The sequence below is a fragment of the Rhinopithecus roxellana genome, chromosome 14, assembly GCF_007565055.1.
Source record: "Rhinopithecus roxellana isolate Shanxi Qingling chromosome 14, ASM756505v1, whole genome shotgun sequence".
Lineage (NCBI taxonomy): Eukaryota > Metazoa > Chordata > Mammalia > Primates > Cercopithecidae > Rhinopithecus > Rhinopithecus roxellana.
This window is the reverse complement of record NC_044562.1, coordinates 56,052,537-56,070,450: the sequence shown is the minus strand read 5'-3', so window position 1 is coordinate 56,070,450 and position 17,914 is coordinate 56,052,537. Positions and strand designations below refer to the sequence as shown.

The following is a 17,914-nucleotide window of genomic DNA, read 5'->3' as shown; positions in this document are numbered from 1 at the left end:
TCTTTGCTATGCTACCAAATGAAGAAATGCAGTACATTACACCTCTATTGATGTAAATGAGGCTCAAACATCTCAATTCCATCCTCTTCCTACCCTCCACCCATCAAACGTTATAACTGCTTAGTGACACTTTATTCTAATTACAAACCATAGTTTTTGCTCCAAAAAACGAAACACCTGAGAAAGGCCCATTGCTTTAAAATCAAGACTCTATAAAAGCAATGCCACCCTAATCCTAAGGTGCTTCTTAGGTATTTCCCAAAGCTCTCTGCTCTTCTACACTGCAGCATTTTCAGGAGGAGTCATTAGATACTGTCAAGGTCCAAGAAATAACAGAAAACAAAAAATAACCTGAGACTCTTTTCTGCACTGCCACCAGCTGCCCAGTATACTAGGTCACCTTTTACAGTGGTGAGCACAGCAATCCATGCCACAAAAGTCTTCACAAAACAAGAAGGAAAGGTACAAAAAGAATTATATTAAAACAGTAACATACATTTTTGTGTATGAGGAAGGGATATTTAAAATTAAAATATTATATAATCACAAGAAAGACCATATATTCCTTACTCTGCCCTTGGGCAACCAAGAAAATTAAAGCCTGTTTTATGTCCCAAAAATAAAAGAGAGACCCGACAGAAGTAACAGTGCTCAGTGCTTGCAACCCAAGTCAATTTATACTCTTGTTAGGTAAGTCCAAATTCTAAAGTCTACAAAAATCCTGTCAAATCAAGGGAAAAAAAAAATTCATTTTAGAACAAAGTTACTCAAGATGAAAGAAAGGCATGTCTTCAGTGAGAGAACTGCCTGCTGTCGGACGATTTCTTGCTAATGTGTTTAAAGATTTTGGACTTCTCAACTTTCTTGGTTTTCTGGTAGCCAAATCCACCACCACCTCCTCTCTTTCTCTGCTTGCCTTCATTGCTGTTGACGTCTGGAGGCAAATGTTAAGGAAATCAAGCAAAAAAGATAATGAAGTCCAATCTAACATCTACAAAGAGAAAAAGTCAGCATGAACACTGCTGTCCCTCCACAACCCCATTCTCAACAATGAAAATGTGGGAACATAAGCCTATGCAACAAATTTCCAGAAAATTAGGAGTGGCCACGTGACTGTGGACTTAAACTAGCAGGTATGATTTTAAACTTCGGTGTGTAATAGTCATATTAATTATTTCTTCCACACAATGAAATTCATGACAGTGAATAGGGATTTATGAGTTTAATCAGGAAGTTGATAGGAGCACATTAAAAAAACACCTCCTGTGTCAAAACGAATGACTATATTTCTCCTCGGAATTGATTTAGGAATGCCTAAGTGAAGGAGCTGCTCTTTCTTCCACAGGACTCGACATTCATTCATTTCAGTTTACTCAATGCTTAAAATGGGGATGGTGACCCAAAATTTGCTCCTCTAGTCCCCTCAGAAGTTACTCCCAATGGCAGTGAAGCACAGGCCTCATTTCAGCTGCTCAGTTTCTTCTGCAAGGCACAAATTTTAAATCACAACTGAAGCAACTGGAAGTACTCCTTCTGCCTTTTATCTTAAGCAACACCTAAGTTTTATTTTCTTTTGCTGAACTTGCCACTTTCTTGTATAAAACCCTCCGGGGGCTCTAAGAGGATTAAAACTCCTTGAAAGGTCCCATCCTCTCTTTAGCTTCAAAACATCCCATTCACCTAAGTACCAGCACAGTGCGAACTCAGCAAACACTGAAGTTTTGCTTTCTTACCTGTGTTTCTGCCTGGAACACACAACTGTCTCTGTCTCTCCTTGACAGTCAAGTTTGTCTTTTGAAGGCTCAAGGCATAAGCTGCCTTGTCCCTGTCACCCCATCCTAATGATTAATCCCTGCTTACCCCATCCAACCTCTATGTCCTGTGCTAGCACAGACAAGCAGACATTGAGTAGGGCGAACACTGGAGCCTCCAGTCTGAGCCAGAAAACATACTAATCCATTGCAAAGCCCAAAATGCCCCTCTGTCCCCAAAGCTTTTGTTTCTTAGTTCCAGGGTAACTTCACTAAAGAAAAGGATACTCAGATCAACGAATGGAGGCACCTTAAAACCAAATGACAGAGCAACTTGAGGCAAGTTTAAGTTATTAACATTAAAGATCTGTTTCAGAGAATGGGAATCATAGGCTCGTATGTATGACTTATATGCTTCCTGGGCTGACTTATGAAGAAAGTAGTTCTTTTCAATCAATTTCTCAAGCTGAAATAGAAAGAAACACTGGTTTTAATAAATTAAAAACAAACAACAACCTGCAAAACACCAGATTTCAAATATCCTAGAGCAAAGCCACTCCATAGAAAACATTTAAAGAGGGCATAGAGCGGTGGTAACTAGAATAGCAAGAAACCTTATACACCACACAGTCTGATCCTCACTTTACAACAGGGTAGACTTTAAAGGACAGTGATTGCCCAATGAATCACTATAAAGAGAGTGCTGGGACAAGGTTCCTGCCTACTCACGAAAACGTTTAAAAAGCACATACCTGAGACTGAATGTCAGAAATTTTAGACCAGGAAAAGTCAAATTCACTTAATGGAACCTAGAAATCAAAAGTATTAAGATTAGTAAACCAGGATGATCGGCATTCTGATACTGGGTACTGAAGACAGGGAAGGATGAACCGGCCTATGAAACTCCCTCAGGACAGACAGGAAAATCTGCTTTTTCTAGTATCCCAATGTTGATGGGAAAGTTTCATCTTTGCTCTGCTGAGTTAGGCAATCTGAACTTCATTTATTCTGAAAGGCAAGGAATTGGATAGGGATAGAGTCAGTAAAGCACTTTTCTGTAAGAATCTCTATAATCCTGACTATTTGGAACCATGAAACAGTTTGAAGCTTCTAGTCAGAAGGGCCATCAGCCCCTTTTCTCCATGTCAGAAGAGGGGCCCTAATACCCCATAGTCCTGTATTGAGGCTTCTGACACCGGAGGCCATGATGACCACAAACTCCTACGGGATGGATCTGCCATCAGTTATCACTCATTAAATAATTAGAAAAGCAGGCCGGGCGCGGTGGCTCAAGCCTGTAATCCCAGCACTTTGGGAGGCCGAGACGGGCGGATCACAAGGTCAGGAGATCGAGACCATCCTGGCTAACACGGTGAAACCCCGTCTCTACTAAAAGATACAAAAAACTAGCCGGGCGAGGTGGCGGGCGCCTGTAGTCCTAGCTACTCTGGAGGCTGAGGCAGGAGAATGGCGTAAACCCGGGAGGCGGAACTTGCAGTGAGCTGAGATCTGGCCACTGCACTCCAGCCTGGGCGACAGAGCGAGACTCCGTCTCAAAAAAAAAAAAAAAAAAAAAAAAAAAAAAAAAAAAAAAAAATAATAATAATAATAATAATAATAATTAGAAAAGCAACAGGCCTGTGCTAGGTGATAGAGAGAAAACAGGTGCCTAAGTCCTGGACTCTGCCCTCAGAGAGCTTGCCGTTTTGTCGGGGAGAAAGATAAGTAATGAAATGTTAACCTGCAGATTCTGGATATTGGCCCTTTGTCAGACGGGTAGATTGTAAAAATTTTCTCCCATTCCGTAGGTTGCCTGTTCACTCTGATGGTAGTTTCTTTTGCTGTGCAGAAACTCTTTAGTTTAATTAGATCTCATTTGTCAATTTTGGCTAGGGCTAATATCCAGAATCTACAAAGAACTTAAACAAATTTACAAGAAAAAAATCAAAACAACCCCATCAAAAAGTAGGCAAAGGATATGAACAAACACTTCTTAAAAGAAGACATTTATTCAGCCAACAGACACATGAAAAAATGCTCATCATCACTGGCCATCAGAGAAATGCAAATCAAAACCATAATGAGATACCACCTCACACCAGCCAGAATGGCGATCATTAAAAAGTCAGGAAACGACAGGTGCAGGAGAGGATGTGGAGAAACAGGAACACTTTTACACTGCTGGTGGGACTGTAAACTAGTTCAACCATTGTGGAAGACAGTGTGGCGATTCCTCAAGGATCTAGAACTAGAAATACCATTTGACCCAGTCATCCCATTACTCGGTATATACCCAAAGGATTATAAATCACGCTGCTATAAAGACACATGCACACGTATGTTTATTGCAGCACTATTCACAATAGCAAAGACTTGGAACCAACCCAAATGTCCATCAATGATAGACTGGATTAAGAAAATGTGGCACATTATACACCATGGAACACTATGCAGCCATAAAAAAGGATGAGTTCATGTCCTTTGTAGGGACATAGATGAAGCTGGAAACCATCATTCTGAGCAAACTATCGCAAGGACAGAAAACCAAACACCGCATGTTCTCACTCATAGGTGGGAATTGAACAATGAGAACACTTGGACACAGGGTGGGGAACATCACACACTGGGGCCTATCGTGGGGTGGAGGGGAGGGAGGGATAGCATTAGGAGATATACCTAATGTAAATGACGAGTTAATGGGTGCAGCACACCAACATGGCACATGTATACAAATGTAACAAACCTGCATATTGCGCACATGTACCCTAGAACTTAAAGCATAATAATAATAAAAAAAAAGACATGTTAACCCGATGAGCACCTGTGCTATGGAAACAAGGAGGAGGGCAGGAGATCAGAGATAGCTTCCCAGCAAAGACAGGGGCTAGCTGAAACCAAGCATTCTCGAGAAAGTATGCAAAAGCTGTAGAGCAATTTCAGGTAACTGCCTGTGGTTCCAGGGTAGAGGAAGCCTATGCCAGAAAGGCCAATGAGGATGGAAATGTCAGGGAGGAAAAGGCGTGATATGCATCCCCATGGCCTAGAAATAAAGAGGCCACCTAGGGTTCTGATGGATTCAATTCTGGTGTGACACTAGAAAGCTAAAACCAAATTAGGCTGGTTGGGGACTGAAAGGGAGGTAAATGGCAAGAATATAAACCATTTTTCCAATAAGGCAGACTGAGAAAAGGCGACAGTAGCTATCCTGCAGACAGGGGTAGAAGAATAGGTTTTAGGTTCAAGTTACTTTTTTACAGTGAGAAATTTGAGATGGGAAAGCGCCAACTGCAAAGAGACTATAGGCCAAGAGTTGATGAATAGGAGACAGAGGGCAGTGGAGGAGGCAGAGGCTAGAGTGAACGAGGATTCCCCACTGCTTCATACGAGGTAAGAGGAAAGAGGGGGAGCAGAGGCAGAGATGACTAGGTGTGAGGGAGCTTCAAAGGAGTGGAGAAGGTTTAAAAGAGGGCTGGAGGGAATGGGAAAGGAGAGGCTGGGACACAGAGGCGTTGCTGGGTAACAGAGCTAGAAAGCCGAGACATGTGGGCAGTTCCTTCTGTACTCACTTCTTGGGCTAGAAGTACATAAAACCTTACTTGCTTAATTGCCACAAGAATGGCTGTAATAGCACTGTCCAGACTCGAGACTCCTCCGACACATGTAGAAATGGTGTTTGCTAACAATCCCTACACTAAGAGAAACTTTTCTCCAAGTAAAGATCTTTACCTTGGATTGTTTCAAGTAGCGAAGAAAACCCAATTCTTCTGGGCGCAAAATAAGCAAGGCATGCCCTCTCCCATTTAGGCCTCTGGCTGTTCTACCCACACGATGAATATATTCCTTTGGTGGAGAAAGAAAACCTGAGTTAACACAGTGACTTCCGCATGAGCCCATTTGTGTGTCTGTATCCTGAGTATGCGCACGTCTGTACTGAGATGGTGCACTCCTGCGGTGCTGGGCCACACACACCTTTACCACACCCCTACAAAGCTGGGCCAGGAATCGCTCTGCGCACATCACCCCCAACAGGCCAATGATTGAGGCCAAAAAAAAAACAGCTGGACATGATGTTTGCATTAACAGTGATCTAATAAAATGAGTCTTATGTGTGCTTCATCATCAAAACGGCTTTAATCTATTGTTTGCTGAAAATACTTCTCAATGAAGCTTATTCTACCACATATACTACAGAAGCTTATCTACCTCCTTAAGCAATTTTATTTCCTTCAGGCATCTGCTCTTCTTACGAGATCATTCCAAAGATTTCATTTTCATAACTTAAGTCCCACTGATACTTCTCAATCCTCTTGCACAGCCCCTCTGAGCCCCGAAAAGCCTTAAATACTTATCAATACCAGAGAAATACTGCAGTCACTGTATAGTAGGGATCTTTACCTTGAATGTGGATTGCAGTTTCTGTCAGGGAACTGGGAGAATAAGTGAACTCTTTAATGCAGAGTCATTCTGAAGATACCCCAATGATGCCAGTTACCTTAGGGTCATCCGGAGGGTCATACTGAACAATCCAGTCGACTTCAGGAATGTCCAGTCCTCTTGCTGCCACATCCGTACACAATAGTGTTCCCGAATCTGCATTGCAGAACTGGAAGAATGTGGTTGTACGCTTATTCTGCTTTTGCTTTCCCTAGAATTAAATAAAAACATCCTTTAGAGCTGGAATCTTGAGATGGTCTCTAGGAAGTCCAGCAGCAGAACCCCCAAATTGTGGAACTGTTACCTTACTTTATTTCGAGCTCATCCCTTGGCCTGTGTCCTATTTCCCTAACTGTTCTGCAAGCCCCTCAAGGAGGGGCTTGAGTTGTCTTGTACTCTTCCGAAGTCCTCATACCCCTCCACACCCAGCTGAGATCCTTCACACAGGATCCATCACTTAGTGGTGATCAAACTACTCAGAACAATGTTTGGAGGAGAGGGCAATACCTCCAATCCTACAATCTATAGGGCTTAATAAGCATACCCTGTTTTCAATGAGCTCATCATCATCACTTACATGAATGGCCAAGACGGGCAAATCAATGTAGTTCAGCAACTCACAGTGGTATTTCACAGACATACAAGACGAAAAGAAGACCATAAGCTTCTTCTTTCGGTTCTTCTTAAGGAATGTAAAAAGCAGAAGGAATCTCTTTTCAGAAGGACAAACAACGTATCCCTAGAAAGCGTTTAAGGAGACAGATACAAATGAACCAAGTGGACATTTTCCGTTTCCTAACTTGTGCAATTTGATCAACAGCACTGATAAACATGGTATGTAAACTGTCATGCCTCACCTATGGCATTTTAAAAGTTCATTAACCCATTTGCTTTCTGAATGATCCTTCCAACAATTACATAAAAACACCAAGTAAGATCCCTACAGTTTTCAGTTATTGGTAAAAAGTACCTGCTCAAGACCATCCACTGTTGCATTAGCTTTATCATCATCAACACCAACATACAATGGCTCCTTTTTCAGAGAAATCCTTGCCAGGTCTTCAACTTTTCGAGTTTGGGTGGCAGAAAAGAGCATAGTCTGTCTACGTGCTGAAACAGATACGTATAAAAATAACCCCAATCTTTTAGGGAATCTTTACAATTGCCTCACAACTACAAATATTCTAGGTAGAGATATCAGAAATGGGAAATATCATGTCTCTACGGATTCTACAAATATTACAAAAGGTAAAACAGGTATATCATGAAACACTAGGTCTGTAAGTTTGAGAACTTAGATGAAACAGACAAACTCCTTCGAAGACAAACAACTGAAGAAAACAGGAACACTTTAAATAGCCTCATATCTACTAAAGAAATTTTAGTTGAAAACTTCATGTAAAGAAAATTCCAGGCCCAAATGGATTCCACTGGTGAATTATATTGAACATTTAAGAAAGAAACATCAATTATTCACAAACTCTCTAATAAATTAAAGAGATTTATTATTATAATTTATTATACTTATTATTATATAATTATAATTTATTATTATTATACTTATATGTCAACTCATTCTTTGAAGTCAGTCATTACACTATTCAAAAACCTGACATGACATTAACAAGGAAAGAAAACTATGTACCAATACAATTCGTGAGCACATATGCAAAATTCAAAATAGAATTTTAGTCAAGTGAATTCAGCAATATATAAAAAGGATAATGGATCATGACTAGGCAGGTTTATTCTACAAATGCAGGGTGGTTCAACATTTGAAAAATCAACCAATACAATTTACTATGTTAACTAAAGAAAAAACATGATTACTTCAGCAGACAGAAAAAAAAATCTGATCATTTATTTCTGATTAAAAATCCTCAGCAAACTAGGAACAGAAGGGATCTTCCTTAATCTGATAAAAGGCATGTATATAAAACCTGCAGCTAAATTCATATGTAGTTAATGGTAAAAGACTGAATGCTTTCCCCTAAGATCAGAACCAAGACAAGGATGTCTGCTCTCATCACTTCTATTCAGTACCATACTGGAGGTTCTGGCCAGGGCAATCAGATAAGAAAATGAATAAATAAATAAATAAAGAGGTGAAACTGTCTTTATCTGTACATGATTGCCTATACAGAAAATCCAAAAGGCTACAATCATCTGGAAAGCCATACTGAATATTCATTCAGTACAGGATTAACTGTCTTGCTAGATACAAGATCAATATAAAATTCAACTGTGTGTGTGTATATATGTATGTGTGTGTGCATGTACATATATTAAAGCAACGAGCAATTGGAATTTGAAATTTTAATGAAATACTTGGGGATAAATCTGACAAAAGATGTGACTAAACCTGTATCCTAACCCCCCCCAAATATTATAGAGAAATAAAATATCTAACACATGGAGATATACCTTATTATGAGTTAATACTGTTTTCTTCCAGTAATCTCTATTCAATAAAATCTCAATCAAGATCCAAGACTTTTTTGGAGGGAAGAGGGGGGAACTAACAAACCAATTCTAAAATTTATATAGAAATGTAAAGGACAAGAATACCACAACTTTAAAAGAGAACAAACTTGGGGCTAACATTACCTGATGGTCAAGACTTAACAGGAGGAACTGGAACTTTCTTGCACTGCTCATAGGAATGTTAAATGGTATAGCCGCTTTGGAAAACATCTGGCAGTTTTTTAAAAAGTTAAACATATACTAAACACATGCCAACTATGACACTCCTAGGTTTACTTAAGAGAAAAGGAGATAAATGTCTCTACAAAGAGTTGTAGATGACTGTTCACAGCAACTTTATTTCCAGAAAATGCAACCTAATCTAGTGACAGAAAACAGATGAATACTCACTTGGGGACGAGGTGTGTGTGTAAGGAGGGGTGGGAGGGAGAAACTGAAAAGGGGCAGGAGGAAACCTTTGAGTGGGATAGACATGTTCATTTTCTTGATTGCAGTGATGGTGTCACAGTGGTAAACAAATCAAAGAACATAAAATTGGACATTATAAATGTACATATAATTATGTTGATTATACTTTGATAAAGCTTTAAAAAATAAATTATACAATGAGGGAAACCATGGGCTTAGTTATAACCAGTTCATAATGTTGCAAGTACTATAACCAAGGTATGTACAAGTAAGGCAACAAATCTACAGCTACTTGGGGGATGTTAGATGAGGTAAGAACGGGCAAGAGGTGGAGGACAGGACCTATGTGAAGACTGTTTAATATGCATTATAACTTCTAAAACAGCAAAACTACTATATCAAGTTATTAATAAGTTTGACGCTTGTATTCCAAACTACCTTTCAGGTTAACTGGCACAACTATCTCACTTGGCTATGGTAAAGTTCTGGCATTAGTACAGATTTTCTGTAGGAACAGAAAATCTACTTATCTACTTCCAACAGATACCTTGCAAACCAAATGCAGATGCTACCTACTTACTTGGCAAAAGTTTAATAATTTGCTTTAATTCCTCTTCAAACCCAACATCCAAGATACGATCAGCTTCATCAATAACCAGACACTGTAGGTTTTTATACATAAACCCCGGGGTATTCTAACAAAACAAAGGACAAAGAACAACTATTAGTTGTCAGTTTATGTTTCATACAAGACAATGAGACAAGCACTGCATCTCTTACCTGCATATGGTCTAGCAGACGGCCTGGTGTGGCCACAATGATGTTGATCCCATTAGCAAGTTTCTGTGCTTCAGCAGATCTGTTACTGCCACCCATTATTAAGCCATAGGTATGCACGTGGTGAGTCATTAGCTCCTTAAGAACACCAAAAGTTTGCATGGCTAGTTCTCTGGTAGGTGAGAGAATAAGGACTCCCGTTCCTAAAAATGATACATATGGCGAAAGTCTAAACGTGGTTGTCACCACTGAGTCCGTAACAGCTACAAAAAACCTCTAGTAAAATAATGGCAGAAACAAGCAGATGAAAGCTTACCATTCCTGGGCATGAACTTTAACTTGACAATGAGTTCAACTGCAGGGATGAGAAAAGCCAGGGTTTTACCACTGCCTGTTTTTGCAGCTGCTAGAAGATCCCTAAATATTAAAAAGGGAAAGGAGAAAGACATTTAGCCTACTCATTTACGATGTACTATACACACACACTTTAGGCACTAAGGCTAGAAAATGAACAAGAAGTCTACATCGCTGAAACTGATCACCTGGGTTATATACTGAAATCATAAGTCAGAACTGTGCTGTAACAGCAGTGAATATCTTTCCAACACTTTCCTTCAAACATGAGTAATTAACTTAAAGTCTTTAATGTATGCTGGATACATGACCCAACATATAGGAGAAAATCAACAGAATATACTGGTATGTTCTTTATAATCTACTAGTTCTAAAAGTAGATGCCAATATCTAAGCTTCAGTGTTAATCATACCTGCCTTCCAGAAGTGGTCTGATACTTTTATGCTGAATTTCAGTCATGTTTGTAAAACCCATTTCTTTTATTGCCTTCAGAGTGTTTTCATTGACAAGATTACATAAAGAAGCAAATGAAGTATCCTCAAAAGCTCCTAAACAGAAGACAATTTATCATTAGCAAATTTATTTTTTTTAAAAAGTTAGTATTGCTACAGTTGCCTAAATCTATTTTGCCTAGAAAGGCTTCCCACAGTAAGAAAAGGCTAAACCTTAATTATTCATGTCTGATAATATCAACAAAAAGATCCTTTATCTTTCAAGTTTCTCCATTGTTACTGGCTGTGTAAGTTATAGTCCAGAGTCTATACTGTAACAAAACAAGGGGTAGAGAGAAGGTATAACCGAGGAATTTATATAAAATAAAAATACCAAGACAAGGAAAATAATGAGAGTCCAGAGATAAATGAAATGCTTAAGAAATCTGATCTAAAAAGTGAAAACATCGAACATTAATAAAAACGGAGTGCTAAGTCAATTAAAAAAAAAACTGTTAATCTCACTCCAGCAAGACACAGAAGAGTTAGATACAGCCACAGAATGTTAGGCTGAGTCTACGTATCAAGTAGTACAGTGGTTCTTCAGCAGGAGGCATCAAAATCATCCGGGGGTTCCCCACACTCCACATGCCCAGGGTTTAAACCAATCACTCTTGACCTTGGCACTGCTGACATTTGGGCTGCATAATTCTTTGTTGTGAAACGCTATCCTGTGCATTAGATGATATTATGCAGCATCTCTGACCTCCACTCACCAAATGCCAGCAGACTGCCCCTAGCTCCGAGAAGCAAAAATGTCTCCTAGGCTTAGGATGATCTTAGTAGGCTAGGGACAGAGGAGGTTCCTGGGATGTGGGACTTTCAGTGCTAAAACTGGAAAAGTTCTGGGCAAACCAGGATGAGTTACTCATCTTACTTGGGGGGCAAATTTCCCTGCTTGAGAGCTACTACCAAAACATTTGCAATTTGTATTAAGCAGGTCTGGGGTTGGGCCTCAACATTTTAACAGACAAACTAACCCAAACCAAACAAACAAACTCAATTAACTCCTTGACATACCTGGTTAGGAGTAGTGAATTCTAGTCTAAACTTGACTTTATAAAGGAACAGAGGTCAAAGGAGGTTAACCTGGTACAGGGTCAATGATTTTCCTGTTACAACATAGAATGAGCCTTAGAAAAGGACAAACCAAAGAATCATAGAAGCTGCTTGTGTGCATACAAAATATTTAGTGTCAGGAATGGACAAAAGCAAAATAATAAGGAACAAAAAGAACTAAAACACCACAAAATAGAAGATAAAGAGAAAAAGCAGCAGAAAGATTTACAAAAGAAGTTTCTTGTTGATAGTTACTTTTTCCGGGTAAACTAAAAGTCACAACTGAACCTTCAAACCTATAATCCTCTAAGAGAGGTACATTTTAAAGAAGTTATGTCTAAAAAACTTCCTGGACGTTACCCGTCAGTCCCAGCGGCAGGCTGGGCGCCTCACTGTCATCTTCATCATTATCCGGCTTCTCCACGTTATTTTCTGTTTCTTTAGGAGTCTTGGCATTTTCTTCTTCAGATTCCCCTTCGTTTTCAGTTTTTGCTTTTTTTGCATCTTTGGTTTTAAAAGACAAAACCCGAAAAATTTTTTCCTTAAAATAAAATTCCAAATGAGATCAACAAAACAGAAGATTTCTGATGTAAAGATGTGTATTTTCAAAAGCTAAATATATTCTGTGTTACTTTGTTAAGAATTCTGTTAGATGAAAAATGACTGGTTATATTTAAAAATCCAGGGTACAAACAGACTTGGTGACCAAACATTTAGGCTTCTTAATGTATTATACCATCTCATGTAAAACTTTAACAAGTTCAACTAAACAGTATAAAGATACCAATTATAAGTTTCACATACTCCACTGAGGGGAAAGAAAGCATATCTGATTAACATAATCTTTAACAACTCATTATAAGCACTCATTTTTCCTCCCACGCCAATTACTATCAAAGGCTCTTCATGTTACTAGAGATAGACTGTAAAGGGCAACAATCCACTTGCCTGGATGACATACACTGGACTGCTCCTTGGCTATCAAGGATGAGGGTGGGAGGAAAGGCAGAGCTTCCTAGCTTCTCATTTCTACATTCACAACTTTCACATGGCCCCAACTACCTTTTCAGTCCTACTTCTCATTTCTCTTTTCAATGTTCGACTCTAGGTCAAACAGATTAACCACATGCTGGGCTTATATACAAATATACAGCAATTAGCGATGTATAGAATAGCAATTAGCAATTAGCAATTAGCGATGACTTAGAATAGAACCCAGGACTCTCTGTAGCCCAGTACTGGTCTCTTCCCTGTACCTTACGGCCACCCCTCCAAGAAATAGTCAACTTTGTAGGACTTGTATGTTCAAAAGCCATAGATATCTTCAGATGGCCTCCATGGCTTATTTTGTTTTCCCTGGAATAGTTCTTAAAATGTACCCATAAGATGGCTGGGTGTGGCAACTTCTACCTATAATCCTAGCACTTTGGGAAGCCGAGGTGGGAGGATCATTTGAGCCCAGGAGTTCAAGACCAGTTTGGACAACACAGTGAGACCCCCATCTCATTAAGAAACAAATACACAAACAAACAAAAACCCATAGGGTTACAACTCCCATCATTGTGATTCAATGTTTGAGAGCAGAAATGATACCACTTCCTGGGGCATACTCAAAACAAGAATTGTGAAGGCAAAAATTTTAGAACAGGATTACAATGACCTTTGTTTGAAGGCATCATGAAGGCAGTAGCATGTTTGGGAAAGTTCAAAGCTCCTTTCTAAATAAAACTCTTATTTCAGGTAAAATACATGAATAGGATGTTCTAACTCAGGGATTAGCAAACTTTCTACAAAGGGCCAGATAGTAAATGTTTTAGACTTTGCACGTCCTATGATCTCTGCTGCCATAAACACAACCAAATAGGTACTGCTATGACCCAGTAAAACTTTATTTACAAAAATAGGTAGAAGGAGGGATAGTTTGCTGACCCCTATCTTATCCTACCTTGAAATCTCTGCTTGTACAAATCTCAATTAAAATGTGCATTCTTTCATCCGAGCTTACTGAAATTCCATCACCTTCAAAAAATACTCCTTCCTTTTCCTCCTGCCATTCTTAGCACTTGGAAATTAATGTTCTGTTTATTCAGAAGTTTCCTACTTTATATACTTTGTAACTAAAACTCTTTTCAAAGGGAGAAAATTTCTAGAACTCTAAGGACAGTCTTTTCTGAGAGTGAAGTTTTCTTCAAGGTTAGTGAAATTAAAAGTCTATTCCTCAGTATTTTGAGTAAAGTTGAAATGGACTCCCCGCTTCTGCCAATAAAACGTTTTCATTAGCTACCAGGCTGATCTCTAATATACTGGTTGAGTACAGGGAATTCTCATATGGCATGTGCACACAACAGTAATAGAAAGAGGAACAATAACCGTCTGTGAAAAACTAAATGGCTGAAGTTCAAAGATAATGAACACCTACCGGGCCCAGCATCATTCACCGTTTTTCTCTTTTTCTTCTTCTTTTTCTTTTTTGATTCTGAATTGGGAGACTGCATTGCTGTTTCTCCATTGGCTAATACGGTGGATATCTGGGGAGATTTTTTAACTTTTATACTTTCCACTGCTTCTGGAGACACGTCTCCATTTTGAGTTTCTGATAAGCCCACATTCACACAATGTTTTGATTTTTTAACCTTTCCACCTCCCATTGTTTCTTCAGATACATCTCCATTTTGAGTTTCTGATAGGGTCAGATTTGAGGCCCCTGTTTAAATAAACAGAACATACACTGTGACAAAGAAGTTTACTTATAAACACTGAAATCCCAAATGAGAACTTCCATGGCTTCCTGACACGAATTATTTAGCTTTTCTTCTCTTTCATGTAATTAAAACAACTTATAATTTTATGGTGTTCCCTTACAGGGAAAGTAAGTTATCTTAAAGAGACAATACTGGAAAAGGGAAAGCAATATTGATTTCTTAACTTCAAAAAACCGTACCTCTGACTCCTTAAAAGGAGTCTAGGACAGGAAAACTTCAATGAGGTCAAATATTTAAACAGATGAGGTCAGATAATGGTAGTTACAGAATAAACATAAATATTTGATAAACATATGATTAACTGATATATTGAAAAAGACATTTACAACTCATTCGCACAAGTACTATTTCTCATACCACTTCAAAACATTCAACCTCAACTCTTCTAGACCGCAGTGAGTTGAAAATTCAGTTGATAAGACCACTTATTTGCCCCAGTATTTATCACACACAAATACAGTAATGCGTGCACAATGATATTTCTGTGAATTAAGGACAATATATACAGTGGCTCCATAAGAGTATAAAGGAGCTAAAAAATTCCTATCACCTAGTGCCATCAGTTGTTGCAATGTCGTAGTGCAACATATTACTCATGTTTGCGGTGATGCTAGTGTAAACAAACCTACTGTGATGCCAGTCACATAAAGTACAGCACACACAATTATGTACAATACATAATACATGATAATAAACAACTATGTTACTGGTTTATGTATTTACTATACTTTTGATCATTACTTTAGAATGTACTCCTTCCACTTATTAAAAAAAATGTAAGAATCAACTGTAAAAGAGCCTCAGGGAGAAAAGTATTTTAGAAGGCACTGTTATCATAGGAAATGACAGCTCCATGCCTATCGTTGCCCCTGAACATCTTCCAGGGGGACAAGATATGGAGGTGGAAGACAGTGATACTGAATATGTCCATGTCTTTACATTTTTAACAAAAAGCTTAAAAAGAAAAAAAAAAAACAAAAATCACATAGAATAAGGACAAAGGAAACTTTTTGTACAGCTGCGCAATGTGCTTGTGTTGTAAGCTAAGTGTTAAAATTTAACAAGTTTATAAGGTAAAAGTTACAGCAGGCTAAGGTTAATTTAAGAATAAAAGTATTAAAAACCTAAACAGTGTAGCCCAAGTGTACAGTGTTTATAAAGTCTATAGTCGTGTAATGTCCTAGGCCTTTACATTCACTCACCACGCACTGACTCGCTCAGGGTAACTACCAGTCCTGCAAACTCCATTCATGGTAAGTACTCTATACAGATGTACCATTTAAAAAAAATCTCTCGGCCGGGCGCGGTGGCTCAAGCCTGTAATCCCAGCACTTTGGGAGGCCGAGACGGGCGGATCACGAGGTCAGGAGATCGAGACCATCCTGGCTAATACGGTGAAACCCCGTCTCTACTAAAAAATACAAAAAACCAGCCGGGCGACGAGGCGGGCGCCTGTAGTCCCTGCTACTCGGGAGGCTGAGACAGGAGAATGGCGTCAACCCGGGAGGCGGAGTTTGCAGTGAGCTGAGAGCCGGCCACTGCACTCCAGCCTGGGCGGCAGAGCAAGACTCCGTCTCAAAAAAAAAAAAAAAAAAAAAAAAAAAAAAAAAAAAATCTCTCATGTCATATGTACATGTATTTTTACTCTACCTCTTCTATGGTTAGATATATTTAGCAATACATACATTTACCATTGTGTTACAATTCTCTCAGTACAGTACAGTAACATGCTGTACAGGATGACAGCTTAAGAGCAACAGGCTATACCATGTAGCCTGGGTGTGTAGTAGATTCAGGTTTGTGTACTATAAGCTGTTCGCAGAACGACAAAAGCCCCTAATGACTCATTTCTCACAACGTATCCCCCCTCCTATTATGTACATGACTGTACCTGAGAATGTCCTTACCAAAGGCTCCCTGTTTGTTTACTGAAAAAGAGAAAACACCATCTTTTGTTCAAATTTACTTACACAGGCACTGAAAAGTAGTTAGTAATGCTGTAGTATTATTCTATAGGAATTAGAAATATAAGAGTACTTCAAAACATATTCCTAAAATTCACAAACCTATTGCCTCCTGCAGAATTTTTTTTCAATTAATGTCTGTTGAAAACCAACTGGGGCAAGGCACTGTGCCTTCAACCTTTCCCTCGGGAAGTTTATATCTCAACCTGGACAATAAGTTAACAAAATTACTTCAAGATCTGTGGCCCCATTGTCAGGACACTGGGACTGCAAATGAGGTAAGTAAGAAAGGTGACATTCATGTAAAATCCTTTTCATTTAGGTGACCGCGCAGGACACAAATATGTAGAAGCTTTTGTGAGAAAGTGCTAGGAGAGTGTGTGGAGGTGGGTAGAGGAAGGCAATAGTACCAAAGAAGCTCTAGAAACAGCCAGACGGGCTTTCGGAGAAAGAAATATGGGAATTACATAGATGTGAAAAGTGGGTGGAAATGAGAACGTTCCATGTAGCCTAACCGGAAAAGAGGGATGGGGTGAGGTGCGACTTGCAGGTGGTGAGGGGATCAAAAGGTAAAGTGGAAATGCAAAAGGCAGGGTTAGCCGCAAGCCTAGAAGTGAACCGGGAGGCCTCTTGCTCTAACGCTGTAAGAAGAAACTGATTGCTCAGAAAGGTCAGGAGCAGCGCTGGAGTCACGCGACCAGTCGGCAGCAGCGCAGGCCCCGAGTGGAGCCTGCCTTTTCACTCTCCCCAGTCACACACTCTGCAGGGGAAGCTGCCTCCGTCACACGGAGCAGCTGGGCCCCCGGCCGCCCGAACGCGCCAGGACTGGCGCGTGGGACTCCTCAGCCATCGCGAGTCAACGCATCTCACCCCGCAACTTTAGGTTCCGCTGCCGCAATTTGAGGTTCCGCTTCTCGATCTTCTTACGCAGGAGTTTCATCGGCAGGTGAGACATGCTGTCCAAGAAGTGCCTAGAACAAGGCGCCAACAGTACAGCTATTCAGTTCTCTAGAACAAGCGCCACACGGTACAGCTACTCAGTTCTCAAGGCTGACGTTACTTCCCTTCCGGTCACATGTGCGCAGCTCAGCCAACCGGAAGTGCGTCACAGGAACGCTGGCACCCGGCGGAACGAGAATGCTCCAGAGTGGAAATGCTTCCAGACGCGCGCAGCACGATACCTTTAACGACCAAAAACTTTACATCGCCCCCTGGAGAAGTGGAGGCCAGGCCGTGCACTGGCTTCACGCTGTACTAAAAGCTCATTTGAGCACCCCCTACAGGAAGATTGAAGAAAGAGCGTGGAGGGGAAGCAGCCCATAGGGAGTCGGCATTTTTATGTTCCTATCCTCTGTGGGTGCAGAATTAGAGTTGACCCTCCCTGTACCTGGGTTTCCTATCTGTGGATTCAACCAACTCCCTCATTGAA

General features: G+C 39.9%; 1 protein-coding gene across 1 annotated transcript; it reads right to left on the bottom strand.

Annotated features, from left to right (window-relative positions):
- Positions 1-458: 458 nt before the first annotated feature.
- DDX18 (DEAD-box helicase 18) lies at positions 459-17,550 on the bottom strand. The gene is made up of 14 exons (XM_010367918.2): positions 17,356-17,550; positions 14,179-14,463; positions 12,120-12,263; positions 10,622-10,757; positions 10,171-10,271; positions 9,858-10,057; positions 9,658-9,772; positions 7,156-7,295; positions 6,763-6,924; positions 6,244-6,396; positions 5,478-5,591; positions 2,504-2,560; positions 2,040-2,217; positions 459-934 (listed from the first exon to the last, which is right to left on the bottom strand). The coding sequence occupies exons 1-14, from the start codon at positions 17,438-17,440 to the stop codon at positions 792-794; spliced, it is 2,013 nt and encodes a 670-aa protein (XP_010366220.2). The 5' UTR covers positions 17,441-17,550; the 3' UTR covers positions 459-791.
- Between the last annotated feature and the right edge of the window lie 364 nt (positions 17,551-17,914).